This window comes from Ailuropoda melanoleuca, chromosome 19, assembly GCF_002007445.2.
Source record: "Ailuropoda melanoleuca isolate Jingjing chromosome 19, ASM200744v2, whole genome shotgun sequence".
In the NCBI taxonomy this organism is placed as follows: Eukaryota; Metazoa; Chordata; class Mammalia; order Carnivora; family Ursidae; genus Ailuropoda; species Ailuropoda melanoleuca.
In genome coordinates, this window is record NC_048236.1 from 22,219,509 (window position 1) to 22,240,353 (window position 20,845).

Genomic DNA, 20,845 nt, shown 5'->3' on the forward strand with positions numbered 1-20,845 from the left:
CGGAGTGATGAAAATGGGTGGGTTGGCATAGAAACTAGTTGTGATATTTCAAGAACAAATAGCTGAAAAGCAAAGGTGGAAAAGATGACCATGTTCAGAAAATATATGAAAAAACAGAGGTAGTCCTTCAATCCTAGACTGAATTCGTCAGATGATGAGGGGAGAGTCACTTAAGGTTTCTACTGGAGGAGAGGCATTATTAGAGCCACAGCTGTTGCTCCCAGACCAGAACCCTCAGAAAATCCTGGAGTCCCACCTCAGATTTACCGAATCAAAAATTTGCCATCTGTGTTTAAAAAGCCTTCAAGACTCAGATCATGTGTAAGTATGACAATCACTGCTTCAGAACAATTACGCTAACAGCACTGTGCAGTGTGGGTCAGAGTGGAGCACTAGTTAAAAGGTACAGCAATTCATGCGAGATATGAGGGTCATTCTGGCAATAAGCTGCATCCCTTAGCAACTGACTGGGTGTGGAGAAAAGAGCGAATGAAGGTAAGCGTGCTTTGAAGAATGGTGGTAGTGTGAGAAAGTGAAGTCAGTAAGTATAGTTCAAAGGCCCTACCTAATAGTTTATATAAACTTCATCAAGAACTATTCATTTTAAACATTTTAATAAACACGTTATCAAAATAAGGTAGGCTCTGTATATTATTTTCACAGGATTGGTAAGTCTTACAGAGCTACCCATAGATAGCTAACAGGCTCACATCTTTATTTTGCTTGCTTCCTTGACCACGAGATAATGCCCTAACCCCACATACCACATGACCACACTTGCTCTCAGCTGTGAAGGGAACCTAATGAGAAAACGTGCAATGACCAACAGTGAGACTAAGAAGTTAATAGGTTATCTTATTAGTCCTCAATTTATGAAGGAATACCAGGAACAAAACAAAGTCAACCAGGCTCAAACACATCTACTAGTTTCTAATGAAATCTCTTGAGAGTAAAAGCTAAAGTCCTTAAACTTGACTGCTCATTGCTCCTCCACTTCCTCCAGCATCCCTCCACTCTGCCGCATTTGCTGTTACTTCTGGTCTAGATGGTCTTCCCCAGTAGCTGCCTTTGCTCCTCACTTGCTTAAGGTCGTTTTACTCAAATGACAGCTTCTTAGTAAGAATTTCCTTTCGACTCAAAATTTTAATCATCCCTCCTTCTGGGTATCACTTACTCTACTTTAGAACTTCATTTCTCTCCAAAATACTTACCACTTGACATACTTATCTCCTTCTACTAAGTAAGCTTCATGGGGACAGGAATATTGAACTGTTTTGTCACTGTTCTATCACTAATAGACAGATGCTAGAATAGCATCTGACGCACAGTAGACATCAATAAACATTTGTTAAATGAAAAAACACAGGAATAATAGGTAGTAAAATTAAATGACCATATGGAATCCTGGAAATCAAAACATCTATAAATTTACCTTAGAATTTCAAGACAAATAAGACTGTGATTCTCAGTATTACTAAAAAATATATGTCAGTATCTTCTACAGGTGTGCCAATTCTAATAGCTGTTAATGTTGTATTCCTCAAAGAAATCATGTAACTTTTAAAAAGGCTATCAAAATTATCACAGTTCTAAGAGTTGCCTTATCTTCGTCTTATAGACTAAATCTTTGTCTTACAGACTAAATCTAACTATCCTTAACTTTCCCATCCCCATTCCTAACCCCAAACTTTCAGACTATAAAACAAAAAGACTACCTATAGTTGTGTGTGTGTGTGTCTGTTTTTAAAGGCCACTACCTGAATCAGAAGTTCTTATTAGTTAAAAAATTCCAGAAAGCTAAAATTAATTAGCTTTACCTAATATGGGGTAGGAGGTGTTAAACTGATAGTCCATATTCAAATCTGCCTTTTAAATCACCACAGTAAGAATATGGTACCATTTTCATTTCAAATTATATTTATGGACCACCCACATGGGCACACAGCACCGCAGGAGACATTAACAAATACTATCATCACTTAACAGCAGTGTCCTTTTTTCGACCTCAGCCCTTAAGGCTTAGTTTCTAATGAAATCTCTTGAGCAGCTTCATTTCCAGCCTATAAAAATTGGCTTTCCTTAAAATGTGCATTTTACTTATATAAATCAAACATCAAATGTCAACTAGTATAGTAACTCCTTTAATAACACTGGTTTTTAAACAGAAATAAGCATCTCCTGAAAAAGCATTTTTCTTTTCTTTCTTTCTTTCTTGTTTTTTTTTTGTTTTTTTTTTTTTTTTTTTTTTTTTTTTTTTTTTTTTGCTTACAGGTCAAAGTATGGGTGGGTAAAGAAAACTACCTGAATCCATTGTTAGTGATCATGTAAAGTGCTCTGAACAGTATTGCTTAGTAACCTAGACCTCTAAATAAAATGTCCTGGAACCTCAGAAGCTCAAGTAGAAAAGAACATTCAATATTCTGGGGAAAAGGTTGGTATCAAGAATTCAAGAATTAAATTTTTCAAAGTCTCAGGAACTACCCAGTCTATTACCACATTTCAACAAAATGGGAGGAAAAAAGTCTTCTCTAAAACCAATATCTACTCAGTAGATGCATGCCACTATTTTATCTGTCATATTTTCATCCTTAAAAAGGCTTAACACAATGTTTTTTCTTTAATTATAGAATAAAATCTATTTATTAAAAAAGAGTAAATATTCACTTCTTGTTTTTACTCCAAATTTTATTTCCCTGAGATAACAGCCAGACTTCTAGATGTGTTTATGTGCAACAGCATAAAAAATGAGGTAATAGATACACTGTTCCACCTACCATCATACCATCATACAGTATATATTTTTCTATATTGAAACATAAAGCTATATCATTACATTGTATGCAATGTTATTTCAAGTATTCTCACTGATGGATAATAACCCAGTTGTTTCTTTTTGTTTGCTATTTCTATCAGTGAGACATGGAAACTGGTTAGCTACTGGGAGAGTAAAAAAAAAGTGCATATGATTTCGAGATTTCCATCTGAGTAAATTGTGAGCACAGAAAAGGAATAGGACAACTCCTCCCACCCCATGACATGAAGGTGACAGGTGGGAAAAATAAGAGGAAGAAGGAAGGAAAGGAGTTCAGTCTTAGTCTTGGAGTTTGAGGGGTTGGCAGGACATGCATTTCCATATAGATAACTAGCAGGCAGAAAATAAGAACACAGCTTTAAGATTCTGAATCTACTGATTAAATTATTAATCCTCCTTATATCTCTCAGCAAGATTAGGTTTACTGTCAACTAGCAAAGCCTCAGTTCATTAGACTAACTATAGTGAGGGAAAACAAGAAAGAGAAAAACAAGATATTAATAAAGTTTAAGGGATTGGAATGGGCTGGACTGCTTAAATCAAGGTCTTGAAAGGTGAGAAATTGGGTAGAACTGGGCTAAGTTTACGATGTAAGTTTTGAATTGGTGGATACAACGAAATGAGAAGTCTTGAAGTAAGTCTTACTGAGCAATGAAGCTATTTTAGTAATTTCATAGTCAGGAGCATTTCCTGAGGCAAGCAGACAAACTCTTTTTGTTCTCAGTATTATTTAACACAGGGACAGGGAAATATTTCTGTGTCCAAAATTGTTGAACGTTAGCATATTATGTTGGTGTCAGTTCCCTAAATGTTATGGGATTTAAAAGGTTTTAAAATTTATTGATAAGCATGTGGGAATGGTTTAGACTTTAGATAGTCTATTCATGTATTGCTAAAATATGATACTCTGGAATGGACAATATGCTAGAGTTAACAGAGTAAATTTGCCAAGTTTTCAGAAAGAAGAAGGCTAGGTTGCTGACACTCTCATAAGAGACCACTTAGAAAATTCACCTGTTTCAGATCATAGCTTTCAAAGCAAAAGCTTCACATAAGAAAATGTAAAAACTGCTCTATCATTAAAAATAGTTGATAAATTTACAGAAAAATCTTAAATTGTTTAAAGAAGTTGGATTATATTACCAAATATAGAACACATCTTTGCACTTAAATTGGATTAAAAATCTGAAAAAATTCTTCAGTAAGTTTTAAAGTACTATGTGCCTTTAGAGAAGAGGTTTAATTTCTGGAGAGTTTTTAATATGTTCTTTGTGGATTTAAACTGTCCTTTTGCATAGAGCCTCAATAAGAATACATTCTGTAAACCTAGCCAAAGAATAACTCATTTTACATGATTGAATAGGTCTATAATTAAATCAAGGTTTATCTGATGCTAGAAATTTATATCAGAAGTGACAGGAAAATATGAGAGATGAATTATTTTGTAGCAGATTCAAAATTAAAAATAAACAAGAAAGATTAATTCACTTTCATAAAAAGTTATACCTTCTATTCTAAATTGCTTGGGAATTCACTAACTTTCATGTTCAAAATGTGTTCTGTCATTTTGTAGGACAAATACATCATGTTGAACTACTGGATATAAACTTAAATTTATGGAATTTAAGAAAAATAACATTTAAGTGTAAATTTTTAACAGTATATAATGTATAATTATATGAATAGTATAATGTATAATACCCCCTAAATGGTAGTTAGAAATGGGTATTTTTAATAGTTTCATAGCTTGGCCTAGACTTGGGACTATGTTTTTAAAATAGTTGTCATTTGGTGGTGTACAGCAGGTTTCATGTAGTTTTTCCCTGCCTTTTATCATTCTCTCAATATATATGCACTTACATTTCTGAACAATATATTGTGACTTAACCTCTTAATATTACAGCATTTTTTAAGCAGGATATTCTCTTATATAACCAGAGTATAGTTATTCAAGAATTTTAACACTGATACTATATTTTTAAAACTTTACAGTTCATATTCCAACTCTGCCATTTATCCCAGTTTATTCTTTCTAGAATTTTTATCCTCTATCCAATCCAGGATCATATATTACTTTTGGCTAACATGTCTAATCAGTTACAATTCCTCAACCTCTTTGTCTTTTATGACATTGACATTTTTAAACCATACAAGCTAGTCACTTTATACCATACTTGTCAATTGTCAATTTGGCTTTGTCTGATATTTCCTCATGGTTTGAGTCATGCTCTCCATTCTTCTCAGGGTGTCATATCTTAAGGCATGTCATGCACTACCCCTTGATGATGGTAATTTTGTTCCCCAGCTGCAGATATTGCCCAGTTTCTCTGATGTATAGCTATGACAGCTACTACATTTCCTCTTACAACTAATAAACAATGTATGGAGAACTCATTGTGGTTTTAAACTATAGTTCCCTGAAGTGGGTTTAATTCCCATTACCGTATGTTCATTTCTAAATAGTGTATTTGGGTCCATTACAAATCTGTCACAGTTTCTTTCATTCATTCTGTTTGTTGTTTCCTGCCAATATTTTGATCTGGTTTTATTCCTTTTATCATAGTTTGCTGTTCTAGAATTTGTGTTGATAATTTCAATATCTGGTCTTAGTGAGTCTCTTCTTGCTGCCTGCTAGTTCTTCTAGCTTTCTTTCATGTTGCTTTGTTTCCTTGTGTGCTTAAATATTTGGCTCCAATGCCTTCATTTGTGCTCCTTTGCAGGAATTCCTTGAGGCCTAGAATTAAGGTGCATCCCTCTGGTGAGCATTTATATTTACTTGTGCCATGTGCCTAGTCTGCCAGTCTGAGATGATAATGAAATTCACTCTGGTGACTTGTATTTGGACTGCAAATCTGCAAAGAGCTGGTAGTTCTGTGGTTACAATTTCTCACGGATGTGATTCTTACCTTCCTGTTCTTGACACTAAGGCCAACTTTGCCTTCAGTTTTCTGGAAGTAATATTACTTTGTTACTTGTTCACCCTCATATGGTGATATAATTCTTGGGAGACAGGGGTGCTCAGCTTTACAAAAGGGCACATGTATCTTTCATGAGATGCCACCACTCATGTGTGCTCTACACCTGCGTGTCCTAATAATAGCTACTAGTAACATGTGGCTATTAAATAATCCACATATGACTACTGGGACTAAGGAACTAAATTTCTAAGTTAATTTTGAATTTTAATTAATTCAAATATAAATTAAAAACTGAAGCAGTGTAAAATATTTTTCATTAAACAGAACTTTTTTGCTTTGGTAGAACTGTATTTTACTTCAATAAATTGTTTCACTTAGATGATGAAAATTTGGGGTTTGAATTATGGTGTTATTTAAGTGAAAAATATATACCAGGTTTTGAAGACTTAGTATGAAAAAGGATATAAAGTATTTCAGTAAAACACTGTGTTAGTTACTAGTTGAAACAATATTTTGGATATACTGGGTTAAAAACAATGCCATTTAATAAAATCAAAGTCATCAGTTTCTCTTTTAATGTGGCTGTGCTAAAAAAGTTTAAATCACTTATGTGATTCACATTATATTTTCACTGGATAGGACTGCTGTATTATTTTCTGTTCCTTTTGCCTCAAAAGGCTATGAAAACTAGAGCTTAAATCACTGGATTTGTAAGTGCCCTCAGAACAAAGCAGCTTAGTACTCTACTTATTACTTTGTTCTGGGTTTTTTCCCTTCACTCAGACCAATGCAGCACCAGAATCACCTGGAGGGATTTTTTTTTTTTTTAAGATTTACTTATTTATTTATTTTAAAGAGAGAGGAAGTGAGCAGGGGAAGGGGTTGAGGGAAAGACTCTCAAGCAGTTCCCCTCTAAGCATGAAGCCCGACCCAGAGTTCCATCCCACAACCCTTCAGATCATGACCTGAGCTGAAACCAAGAGTTGGACACTTGGGGCGCCTGGGTGGCACAGCGGTTAAGTGTCTGCCTTCGGCTCAGGGCGTGATCCCGGCATTGTGGGATCGAGCCCCACATCAGGCTCCTCTGCTATGAGCCTGCTTCTTCCTCTCCCACTCCCCCTGCTTGTGTTCCCTCTCTCACTGGCTGTCTCTGTCTCTGTCAAATAAATAAATAAAATCTTTAAAAAAAAAATAGTTGGACACTTAACCAACTGAGTCACCCAGACACCCCTCCTGGAGCAATTATTAAAACAGACTGCTAGGTTCCATCCCTAGAGTTTCTGATTTAGAAGGCCTAAGGTGGAGCCTAATAATTTACATATCTAACAAGTACCCAAGTTCCCAGATGCTGCTGGTCTAATGATGACTGAGAACAACTGAGATGTTTGTCTTAAGACCTTATCAGCACTTTGATACTTATAAGAAATTTGGTATTTTACTCAGCTGTCGTTTCTTTTCTTGGTGTTTTTGTCATGACAATTATTTCAGACTTTTAGCTACTCAAGTCCCCATTCCGTCTTTAACCTGCTCCGATCAGGTTTCTGCCTGCACCATCCCATCAGAACTGTTCTTGTCAGTCACCCAATTTACCCCACCAAGAGTCATTTCTTAGTCCTTGTCTTACCTGATTTATCCTGACAATGCTGAACTCAACCAGAGCCCTGTGATTCTGGAAACATGGTTAAATAAATCTCCCTACTCTTTGTGCATTTACTGCAAAGAACTCCCCTTCCCATATGACTTGGTTAAGACTCATGGATGGCCCCCTGCATGTTTATCTTTGACAAGCCAGACACAGGCCCTCTAAATTCCCAGTCTCTGCTTCAAAAAAGATTACCTGAGCTGTTTGTCCACACGGATCAATCAGAACAAAAGGCTTATTAATTTGACTTGCCCAAAATTTAAATTCCTCTTCTTCCCCAGACTCCTGAAATCTGGCCTACCCTAGCCTACACCCGCTCCTGAACAACACACCTCTTGGCTAACCTCAGGAAAAATCAGTCTCTGATCATCCTACTCCCTAGCACCATCTTTCTAGCCTTATTTACTTCTCTTTACCTAGAAAACAAACAAACAAAACAAAACAAAAAACCCTCCTTTCTGCCTGATCTTTGAAACAATTACAGATCTCATGCTCAGAGAGTTTTCCTTATTCCAACAGTCGTCCTCTTCCTACTGCCATCATCTGTTTAAATAGTTTCTCTCTCTCTCTCCTTTTTTTTAATTTGGCAAATGCCAGCACTTGAAATGGTTCATCACTCCTCCCTTGCCTAATTTTCCACCTAACTCACTGATTGTCCCTTCTCAGTTCTTCACTGGTTGCTCTTAGATTCCCTCGTGGCTTCAAATGACTATCTCCATTACATTAAAAAAGCAGTAACGGTTTTATTTTTAAAATTTAAAAGGACAAACAACACAAACAAAACACAAGACACAGAATGTATCTACAAAAAGATACTGGGAGATGAGTGGATAAAGAAGATGTGGTATATGTATAAATGGAGTATGACACAGCCATCAGAAAAAAATGAAATCTTGCCATTTGCAATGACATGGATGGAACTAAAGGGTATTATGCTGAGTGAAATAAGTCAATCAGAGAAAGACAATTATCAGATGATCTCACTGATATGTGGAATTTAAGAAACAAGGCAGAGGACCATAGGGGAAGAGAGGAAAAGATGAAACAAGATGAAACAAGATGAAACCAGAGAGGGAGACAAACCATAAGAGACTCTTAATCACAGGAAACAAACTGAGGGTTGCTGGAGGGGAGGGGAGTGGAGGGATGGAGCAACTGGGTGATGGACATTGGGAGGGTATGTGTTATAATGAGCACTGGGTATTATAAGAGACTGATGAATCACAGACCTGTATCCCTGAAATCAATAATGCATTATATCTTAATTAACTGAATTTAAAAAAAAGATCTTGGGAATCCAGACACTTGCATTATCATCCCAAGTCTCATATCATGTGTACAGCTATTAATTCTCATTTCTTAGGGCCTGAGTTTCTGTATCTGCAATAAAGAGGATTACATAAGTTAGATGTCCTCTATAAAGTTTTTTTTTTTTGCTTTAACATTCTAATTTATATTTTAAAACTGTTTACAATGTATGTATCTCTTTGTGGCCTTTATTTCCATTTCTATAATTCTCACACAGAAAATGAGGAGAAAAAAGATTCTCTATCCCTGACACAGTATGTAAGATAAAATGTTTTTAGAAGGATAGGTACTTGAGGTTCTGAGAAAACAGGTCAACCTGCTTATTTGCTGGCAAAACAGACAAGTAAACAAGTTTTATTTATAGAGAATGTATTTTGAGTCATTTCTTGATGATGGGCTTGTTTATTACTCCAGAATTTAGTAGTAGTGTTTAACTACTTTCTCAAGAAAGGTATTATACACATTTTACTTTATTAACTTTTTTTTCCAACACATTATCTTTAGTGGTTCCAAATAATTCTCACTTTCCCTTTGTATTTATTATATTATTATACACATTTTACTTTATTAACTTTTTTTCCAACACATTATCTTTAGTGATTCCAAATAATTCTCACTTTCCCTTTGTATTTAGTGTATATAATTATAAACCTGCTTTAGCTTTTTAAGTCTGCTCAGTTTTTTGTAATTCATGTGGTTTAGTTTAACACATCAACTTCTATTTTAGCATCACTTGAGTCATCTTAACCATTTGTCCTAGTAAAATTATATCCTAAAGCTAAAACCTAAACCTATGTAGATCATTTGATTATTTAAAACTGGCTACATATATTAACAAATATACTTAATCAGAATAACCCACAAAAATCAAGTTTGCCTTATACAGATCACTTCATTTCCAGTTCCAAGTAAGACAACACAAGTTTATGTCAAGAAAAGATAAAAGAATTAAACAGAACAACACAAATAAGACTTGGGGTTCATCAATTTTTAAAAACACTCATTTGGAAACATATTATCTTCCTTCATCCCTCACTGCATTCCCCAATTATTCAATGCCCCTGCCATAATTTATTGTTACTTTAACATGCCAAATATATTTATGTCTTTATGCCTTATTAATGCAGGTACATTCTCAGCTTGGAATATCCTCCAGTTTGTTGTTGTTGTTGTTGCTCATTTAGATTTATTTAATCTATGCTTTTTGGGCCCAGCTGAAATGTTATACTGCCCCCTGGGCAGAATAAATCATTATCCCCTTTTGCCTTCCCATAGCATTTTGTCTGTCATTTTTTTCTAGCTTGCCACTTACTTTTTCCTTCTATTACAATTATTTATTTTCATATCCAAGTCCATTAGGCTGTGTGTTATTCAATGGCAGAGATACATATAATACATATAAGAGAGATACATATAATAGGTGTATGTGTTTCTTTGACACTTTTCCAAAATCTACCCCAGTACTCTCAATACCTATTGTGTTTGTCCATTAAGGAACAATGAACTTTCACCTTCCTATTTTGAATCGAATATTTATGTATGTTTATGTTACTTGTAATAATTCTGTGTTTAACTATTTTATTCACATTAACACATAAACTTTGTATTAACGTTTGTTAGATTAAGTAGCAATTAAAGAATATAAAACTAGGAATGTAAAGATCCTTTTGCCATAATGGCATATAAAATTTTAAACTTGATTTCTAACTTGCCGAGTTAACTCACTTTAAACATATAAACTATACAACACCTGCCAAGATAAATTATGTAATATTGTCATTTTAGGAGAACTTTATAAACACAGCATGATAGGTATTCCTCATAAATCTGCTAACCCATTCTATTCTGTAGGAGATTATTTTAAACACGAAAATCTAAACTATTTTAAATGTATGACTCTCTTTTAAATCTTAGACACTATAAGCACTTAAAACTAGGGTGTCAGTAAAATTTTCTATATGTTTAATAAATGCAAGACTACCCCATAGATGAACACAGTATTATTTAAGAAAAAAGTCTCTAAAATGTACTGACTGATAAGAGATCCATATATGTATTTTTAGAAATTGTTGCTTTAATATCTTTCCAGGGAGATTATCTTTTCTCAGAAATAATTTTAAGCATAACATAATTTTTGTTTCTAAATCTAAAACTCACTCTTCAAGATTCTGATACTTGCAACAGACACATAACAAAATTGCCATCAAGTGCCTTATGGCATATTTATATTGTAGCACCATCTACTCTAGTCAAATGTGCCCACCAAAATGTCACAAATTAAAGTGTTTTTTTTTTCTCTGTATGTTGAGATTTCCAAGTTCGTGTTCAAATGGATACAGTCATACCAGCCTGTCACCATATATTCCACACCACCCCCACCCCATGTTGTCAAATCTCATGTCCTAATCTGCTCTTTATCTTTCTCCACCATTATTTTTATTTTAAAAAATCTACCCTGCTACCCCAGATCCAATGATATTTCTACCATGAACATTTTAACTGTGAACTGTACGAAGTTAACATTTAAGGATGAGCTATAGACCAAAAGAAAAGGTTGAGAAAAATTAATCAAATCCATAAACCTAAAGGGTGTTTTGTACTGCAAAGTAACATTTCAAAGGATAAGTCAACTGAATGTTTAAGAAAAATATTCAACAGTTCAGATAGAGTCATTTTAACTAACGTAAATTAGGTTAGACTGAAAAAGAAAAATACTCAATAGGATTCATAAAAAATTATGGTCAAGTATATCATCTGACTAAAGCTTACTGAGCTATAATACACAAATTCACTCAGTTCAGCAATACAAGTGCATTTTAAATTCCCTTTACCACTGCAACATTAATTTTGAAATCTTAATGTGTTTTTATTTTTATTTTTCTGCTAAGTTTCAATAGTGACATAAGAATTTTAAAACAGAATCTATTTTAGATCTTCAGGATCAATGCCTTTTTAGCTCAAAAAAAATTACAAATTAACTCAGCAGTAATTTTTCATTCTATTTTCGCTTAGCTAAAAATGGCAACCCATTTCAACTATCCACCCTTTTTGTGATGTGATGGGTGTGTACATTTCAAAGAAAAAAAATTGGGACTACTTAAGTCATTATAAAAGTAGACCTGGAAAGTCAAGTCATATTTATGTGTACTAGAAAGTTTTACTATCACTTCTTTGGGCAACGAGAGGTATCCCACTGGGTTTGTTTTCCTATCTCTTCTCTATTTTGTTCTTTTCTCCCAGTTTTGGTCTCTCCCCTTATTTCTTTAAGCATCCCAGACTCTGTGGTTGGTCACTTTATTGTCACTCTTAGCCTGTCCTTTGCTTAGCATCCTACTTCAAACCTTCAACCTACCCTCCCCAGACAACTAAGCACCGATGGAGAATAATCGCACTGGTTGTACAGATCTATTCAACAAAAACACAAATTGATAATTTCATCTCTGTCCCGACACATTTATCTCTCACTGATTTATCTTCAGTGAGAACCCTCTTTATTCACTTTCATGGCCTATCAAAAACTTTTGCCACTTTCCTCAATTATGTGCCCCGATGGCCTACTCAGTTCTCAGCAGATGACCTGAACTTACACTTCAAAGCAAACTGAGACAATGAGATACAAATGACAACTTCCTGTCCACTGTCACTAAGAAATTAGTATATGAGTCCATATCCTTGCTTCTTTCCTTACAACCTAGAAAAGGAGGTACCTTTCGTTCTATCTAAAGCATCGTGTCTTGGATATTCTTAATACCATCTCCTCTAGAACTGGATATTGTCCCATCATTCAGCCTTTCTGATATTTTTCAGCTTCTCCTGTTCCACTAGTTCCATCCCATCATCGCTGAAGTCTCTCCTAATTAAAAAAAAAAAAAAAGGCAAAACAAAAATGTCCTTGACCCTGCATGCCTTCTTTAGTTTCTGCCTAATCACTCTCAACCCTATGAAGAATTTCAATGAAGACTAATATAAACTCAGTCACTGATTTGTATTCGTTTATATTCAACGCAATTAGATTTCTCTTCAACATTTTTCTCACTTTTTTTTCAGTCAATACTGTACCTTCTTTATCCGCTTGCCCTTAGATCACATTTTTTCTGAGGTCCAGTCTCTGTGCTCCTCTCACTCTTCCCTCTCAGTTCCTTACATATATATTCAACTGCCTATGAAACCTCACCTGAATGTCCTGGAGATATCTCAGGTCAACTAATCATTTCTTACAATTCTCTCTAATCTTATAAGTATTTTTATCTCAGTTTGGTGATACCAAAATTTACCAATCTATTCAGTAACTGGAGGGCTGTTCTAGAATTTTTTGTCTTCCACAAAATTGCTTTGGATCCAAACAATCAGAAATTCTCTTAATTCACCCCTGAATTTCTTTCTTCATTTCATGTGCTCATGACCACTGTCTAATTCAGGCTTCCACCACCTCTCCTGGATTACTGTAATAGCTCCTTCTGGCTATGTCTCCCATACAGGGCTATCCCTGTATTCTATGCTTATTCTTCCTATTACTCCATCACAGTCTGTAGTTGACCCTACTAAAAAACTCAGAATTTATCTTTTTATAATGGTACTCAGGAGTGATTTATGAAGAAATTTAGTATATCTGACATATTTCTTAACCCTGATATAAAAGCATTTTAAAGATAAGAGTAGGAAAAAAATTGCAGGGGTGCCTGGGTGGCGCAGTTGGTTAAAAGTCTGCCTTTGGCTCAGGTCAGGGTCCCAGCGTCCTGGGACGGAGCAGCTCCCTGCTCAGTGGGGAGCCTGCTGCTTCTACCTCTCCCTCTGCAGCTCCCTCTGCAGCTCCCTCTGCAGCTCCCCCTGCTTGTGCTCTCTGTCAAATAAAATCGTTAAAAAAAAAAAAAGAAGGAAACAAATTGCAAATTCTGATAGAATGAATCTGGAATCCTTAATCAGGACCGAATAATATTCAAAAGAAAAAAATCACCTTAATGAACAGAAAGAAGAAAAAAAATTCTCTAAAAAAAGAGGTTAAAAGCAGAGGATCACAGAGTTTTTCTCAGAATACACATAAAATACTTAGCATAGTGCCTGGAACACATAATTATATGTTCTTAAAAGTGAACTGCTATTATCGTTAACATTATTATTATTAAGTAAAATAACTAGACGTGTATGAATGAAAAGTTCTAAGTCATTGGTACTTTCGGTGTTGGCCCTAAGAATTACAGATTCCACCAAAACTATCTTGAGTTTTTCAAGGAAAAAGAAAGGCATTTAAGAGTGATTTCTTATTATATTAGTAAATGTAATAAATAAGAACTACCTTTTGTTACTTGATAAGTAACTAATTATAATGGTCCTTTCCCTAATGGAAATCAATATATCACCAAGAAATTCTATTGAAAAGACTTAGCAATTTCTTCCTGCTAAAAGTTCCTTTATCACCACATATTAAAAGAGATGCATCTAATGATTAACATAGCAAAATGCAAGCCAACTCTTTCCTCATAGAGTTATAAATTCTAAGGCAGTTGATAAGAACTGTCTTACCTTCAGGGGCATCGGCATCACATCTCTTTGGCACAGGGAAGGCTGAACTGTTTTTATGGTCATCATAAGTTACATTGCTCTAAAAGACAAAAATATGGTTAAAATGTAAATATATTAATAAACATTTGGACCAAAAAGTAATCACATTATGAATTTTATACTCTGTTTTCTAGAAAACTATATCTAGCTAATATTCTAAAAGGTAAATTTTATACAAAATTAAAATCAGAAGAAAAAGATTTATGGTAAATTTTAACTTAGGGCTTTTTTGCAACAATCTTTAGGTCCTGGACTGAACAAAGAGCTTCTTCCCAGAGAAAAAGCCTACTTATTCTCCCACTGTGAAACAAGAATATCTTTTGTCCATGCAAATGCATAATCTCACTTCATTTATTCATAGAAAAAAGTTTAATAAGCATGACCTAGTGAACCAGGTGGACACGATAAGGCAAGAAGAGAATAAAAAGATACAGGAAGCAGAAAACAGGATTCTAATACTGTGTTTCCCAAACTCAGGTTACTTATGTACTTCTATTATAGTCTGTGCCTTATATTTGTTCCACCTACATTATTACTTAGTGTCTGTCGATGAATTAATTTTTCAACCATTGATAATATTATGTATGGTACTAGAGTATAAAAAAAGGAGTGATCTGGGCAGACCAGATTAGTAATCAAAGACTCCTTTAAAGTAAGGCTTGAACTAGAACCAGAAACACAAATTTGATTTGCATTATTAAGTAGAGCAAGAGGTATTTTAGGAAAAAGAAACAAACTACACAAAGGTTGAACCAGATACGGTCAAAATATTTTAAACTGTTAAAACAACCAAACTAGCTGTCCAGTTACAACCAGGAGCCACAGCTGGCTTCTGAAAGATCAACATAAAGAAAGAGTATAACAGGTAATACCCATCATATTGAAAGAAAGCTCAGATACCCACAAATAAATTTGGGGGGGGTGGGTTCCTTTTTTTAATTTAAATTCAATTAATTAACATACAGTGTACTATTAGTTTCGGAGGTAGAGTTCAGTGATTCATCAGTTGCATATAACACCCAGTGCTCATTATATCATGTGCCCTCCTTAATGCCCATCACCCAGATACCCCATCTCCCACCCACCTCCCCTCTAGCAACCCTCTGCTTGTTTCCTATGTTTAAGAGTCTCTTTTGGTTTGTCTCCCTCTCTCATTTTATCTCATTTTATTTTTCCTGGGTTTGTTTCTTTTACTGACCAGAATCAGGCTGTATGTATTGTTCTTTGATGTGCTGGTTGGAGATGTTCTCAGCCTCACACAATCCTTTTATCCATTATATATTCCACGGAATTAGTGTCACTGTTTGGGTTGCTTCATTCTGCTGCTAACAATTATGCCCTCTTTTGTGCACAAACTTGAGCACAGGGGATGGAATTTGAGGGGAAGAGTGTCAGTGTGAGTCCCTGTCAATCTGAGGTGAAGGCCTGTTGACCTGGCATTGAGCAAGTGGCAGGCCCTGCATGCTGACTGGGGCAAGAGGGCGGCTGCACTGTGGATTTGGGACCCACAGGCGGATGGCATAGTGTGTGACAGGGACATGGCTGGTTTTGCTTCTAACTTTTGTTTTTCTGGGAAACTCTATCTCTCCTATTCTAAATGAAAGCCCTGCTGGATAGAGTATTCTTGGCTGTAGATTTTTTTCCTTTTAGCACTTTTAATTTATCATGCTGCTCCCTTCTGGCCTGCGAAGTTTCTGCTGCAAAACCCACTGATAGCCGTATGGGGTTTCCCTGGTAGGTCACTGCTTTCCTTTGTAACTCTACAAATAAAATGTTTTTAAAGAATCTCCTGTGGGATTCACAGTACTGATGACCAGACACACTTTGCTTATCAAAACTTTTGGGGGACCCATATTAATAAAACTACTTAAAATATTATATTAGAGAAAATACTATGAGTTTTAATAAAGTGCTGAGATAAAGTTCAGCAGCTTAGCACCATGGGATCCATTTAAGGAACTATAATAATAAAATTCAGTGTGTTATTAAAAAAAAAAAACTTGTATGAAACAAACATAAATATGCTCAAAAATGAAGTGAAAAACCTGTTTTAGCGATATTAAGCTTGATCTGATGAGCTATTATCCTATACCAACCTTCACAAATTAAAACTTGGTTTTAAATACCACTCTCTTTAAAATATCAAAATAATGAAGTTTAAAATTTTGTACTTACCTCTATTAAGTAATTTTGGCTTCCATACATAACATATTGGGGAGCAAGACTATAAATCATGTAGCTAGTGTGAAGGACAATAAGCAGAAGTATCATGCAAAGAAATAAGAGTGCCTGGGGTCTGGTTCTACCTCTTCTAATTTTATACAGCTGGAAAGAAAAAAGACAGTAACAATATTTCAGCAATATGCTTTATCTGTAAGGCACTAAGTGCTGCTTTATTGATAATAAAATTTTTTTTAATGGAACATGAACAGGATAAATGGAGCTGCAGCAGCCATATTACAATCATGAGGGAGAAGCCAAGAGGATTACAGAGATTGTGGACTTGACATTTTCACACTACAAAGCACGCTAGATTTTTTAAATTTTTCACAGCAAGAAATCTTTTATTAGTTCAAACCACTATTTAACTGGGTTTTCTTTTACTCACAGGTGGAAGTAATCTCTACTTGAATCATCTTCATTTTGAAAAAAAAAAATTTTTTTTAGATTTATTTATTTAGTTGAAAGAGAGAGAGAGAGAGTGAGAGAGAGTGAGCATGAGCAGGGGGGAGGAGCAGAGGGAGGGGGAGGAGCAGAGGGAGAGGGAGAAGCAGACTCCCTGCTGAGCAGGGAACCCAAGGCGAGGACATCCCAGGACATCGAGATCATGACCTGAGCTGAAGGCAGATACTTAACCGAGTGAGCCACCCAGGCACCCCTTGAAAATCTTAATTTATCTCAAAATGAGTGTGAGAAGAAAATAACCCTTCTCCAACCATATAGCAATTTTAACTTCCAGTAGGAAGGCATCTTTTGAGCTACAGTGTATTCATTTGTACTTCAATGTGTTTCCATGCAGCCAAACACTAAGCAAAATAATGTAACTTCTAGACCAGGGTTTCTCAACCTTGGCACTATTGACATTTTAGGCTGGATAATTCTTTGTTATGGGAGGCTGCCCTGTGCAATCCAGAATGTTTAGTAGAATCCCTGGTCTCTACCCACTAGACACCAGTAGCACCCACTAGTTTTTTGGGTTTTTTTGTTGTTGTTGTTACCATGGAAGGAGCTGAGATGCCCTTCAACAGATGAATGGATAAAGATGTGGTTCATATATACAATGGAATATTACTCAGCCATCAGAAAGGATGAATACCCACCATCTACATCGACATGGATGGAACTGGAGGGGATTATGCTATGTGAAATAAGTCAAGCACCCACTAGTTTTAACAACTGAAAATATCTCCAGACATAGCCCAATGTACACAGGGGGCAAACCTGCCCTTTTAAACACCACCACTTAGGCAAAAATCACCTTTATGTTAATGTGAAGTTAAAAGGCTAGTATTTCCTTTTAATATCAAGATATTTACAACTTTTATATTATAAATATAAGTTAACTTGAAGTAATAGAAATTATGTACAAAATTATGAAAAAAATCAAAATAATATATACTTACTCTAACCCAAAAGAACCATATGCCAATATTTCGAATTCCCGCCATTGAAGTAAAAATAAAGTACATAATAATAATTGTTATAAGAATATAATCAAGAGGAAACACCTGAAAAAAAATAAAACTTAATTTAATACACAAACAGTAGGGGTTCTAGAAGTCGTATGAAATTAACTAAAACTTCATTATTCATATTTGACAAATGTTTAAAATATCAACCCTGATTTTGATCAGGCTACTATGATAATACAAAAAAAAAAGAATCCTCCAAAAAAAACAATTACTAAACTGTTACCAAATTGCTTATACCATTATCCTAAGAAAAATCCTGTAACAAATTAAACTAAAATTACATTTGTATATGGAATAAAAGACTTCATTAAAAATTAAAAGTAGGAATTGATCAGAAAAGTTCATCTTAGGTACTATAATGTTCCCCAATAAAATTATGAATAAGAGTTCAGCAATATATCAGTATAATAATCTTTAAAGTAATGTATCAATGTGGAAGTTACACGTAAATGAAGAGTCAAAACAGCAGAGGGCATAAGCATATATTGCTAAGTATTAATAGTTTGTTAACATAATAATTTGACAGAGTGTAAGAATGTTTGCTGCAGAATAAAATGATTTTATTATTATTATTTTTTTTTACTCACTGTTTGTAGTACAGGCAAAAGCATATTCAGTGGATTACTCAGGTTAGCTCCAAAAATTATAAAACCAGAATCTATTCCAGCTGAATGAAGGGCTTTATCCAAACTAAAACAAAAATAAAAATATAAAGAGCAAATTTATATATTATACTAGCATAGTTTCAATTAACTTAGAAAAAATATCATAAGTAAGCATGCAGATTCAACAGAGTCAAAGAAAACCACAGATAACAAATTAAACATCACTTAAATATGTTACAGATACCGTTCAACTGAAATGGAACAAAGAAATACCGTCTATTAGTTGCACCTTTTTAGTCATTCTTTGAGTTAATGCTGTAGAACACGTCAAGTTAAATAGCTAAAGATGAATAGGCTACACTAATGGAATCATGTATGGAAAATGAGTAACACCACAGGATGTATGCTTTAGAAAATATGTGTACTATACTTACTTTGACAGGAAGAGAGAAATTATAAACAGCAATGCAACTAAGATGAAAAATATTCCCCAAATAATCTAAAAGTAAAAAAAAAAATTCATTAAAATACAGTTCTAGAAGTTGATATTAAAAGCACAAAACCGTTATGCTCAATATGAGTTGCAAGATATGATGATGATTTAAATAAAATGATTCAAGATATATTTTAATTTAGTATATAATCCTAGACATTTGTCATCTAAATTTTTCATTATGAGACTGTTTGACTGAAAACACATACACAAAAGAGACAAAGCACTTAAAAGTCTTCATTAGTAAGTAAACAAATGAGACTCTGCTAGGTCATATAAAAGGTTTATATTCAGTTACAATGAAATGTAAACTTCAAACATGACTGAAAAGTACATTAAGACTTACATACATACCCAAAAAACCAAAATCGTGAAACTCATCAGGTTATATAAACCTGTTACCAAAAAAGGGAACTTGGAACATTTCCCATAGAATTTACACACACACACACACACACACACACACACACACACGTATATATACACACATATATATACACATGCACATATATACATACAATTTACAGTTTCTGTCTACATGTTTTGTGTATGTGTGTGTATATGTATGTATATGTTTTAAGTGTGTGTATATCATACCAGAAAAGTCTGTATAACTGCTACTACTCCTGAAATAGAGTCATTAACAGCACTGAAGAAACTGTCATGTTTAACGATATTTCTGGGAAGAAATGTATTAAGCATTGTAATTGGTAGAATACAATTCCTTCTACCATATGAACTTTATATTAGAAATAGTAGAAAACAAGCAAAACATTTTTAGAACTGGGTCTCTAAGGAATAAAAAAAGGGCTGAAATCTACATTAGTAATAACCTAGGCACTTTTTTCCCTGACATCTTAAGTTCTAGCAACAAGTAGGCTGAAGAGTCCACAAAGTCAGAACAAAAAAAAGAAGATTCTGATTAAGCACAGTTAAGTGTTTTTGGCTTCTCTTTGACTGGAATTGATAGGAATAAATGGATAATATCATGAATGTGAGGGTGTTTTTCATCTTATTCCACATAATTGCTGACTTTATAATTCTGCCAAGATAAAAGAAGTAAAATAGTAACATATCATCCTACCCCACATACAAAGACGAATTTTGGAATAAATTTTAGGCTGTGTTCTAGGAAATTTTCAGTTCTGAAAGACTGTCTCTGAAACCACTGGGAAAGAAAATTGGCAAAAGAGGACCAAAAAGGATATGGTCATTACTTGAAATAGAAAATACCGCTTATACCCATTTTACATACTAGAACTTCACATAAGAACTCATTTATTTAAAAAAGGTATCTGGTGTGCCTGGGTGGCTCAGTCCATTGAGCAGCTGACTCTTGACTCTGGCTTAGTCATGATCTCCAGGTCATGGGCTCAAGCCCCACATCACGAGCCCCCTCCCACTTGCGGTCACATTCTCACTCTCTCTAAAAGAAATAAATAAATCTTAAAAAAAAATGTCTCATTGCTAAAGAAGTCTGAAGTGACTCTATAGTAACTAAGTTCATTAGTAGAAGGTATAAAAGAGCTTATACAATCTTTTTCTACTAGATTTGAACACCTTTTTTGATACTTAGGTAAACCAGAAGACAATATAATTACACTGAGGATCTTCAACTGAAACATATGATTTCCTGATAGACTGCTAATAAGAAATAGCTTGTAGCATGAGGGCGTATAACTGCCAAATGCCAATTAATAGTACAAAGACATAACACAGAAATAGCAGAAGTTAAAATTCCCTTTCCTTGATGTCCATTTTGGCGGGGGGGAAGGAAAAAAAAATCCTGGACTATTTTCCCAATCTGTTGGGATGA

At 34.6% G+C, this 20,845-nt stretch overlaps 1 protein-coding gene across 1 annotated transcript in view; it reads right to left on the bottom strand.

Moving 5' to 3' along the window:
- The window catches only part of LMBRD1 (LMBR1 domain containing 1), a 117,278-nt gene that overhangs the window by 9,494 nt on the left and 86,939 nt on the right, over nucleotides 1-20,845 (bottom strand). The window contains exons 10-14 of the mRNA XM_034647929.1: nucleotides 18,971-19,035; nucleotides 18,519-18,621; nucleotides 17,863-17,967; nucleotides 16,415-16,564; nucleotides 14,201-14,279 (exon numbers count right to left, since the gene is read on the bottom strand). Of these exons, the coding sequence (XP_034503820.1) occupies nucleotides 14,201-14,279; nucleotides 16,415-16,564; nucleotides 17,863-17,967; nucleotides 18,519-18,621; nucleotides 18,971-19,035 (502 nt within the window). The remainder of the gene's footprint in view (nucleotides 1-14,200; nucleotides 14,280-16,414; nucleotides 16,565-17,862; nucleotides 17,968-18,518; nucleotides 18,622-18,970; nucleotides 19,036-20,845) is intronic.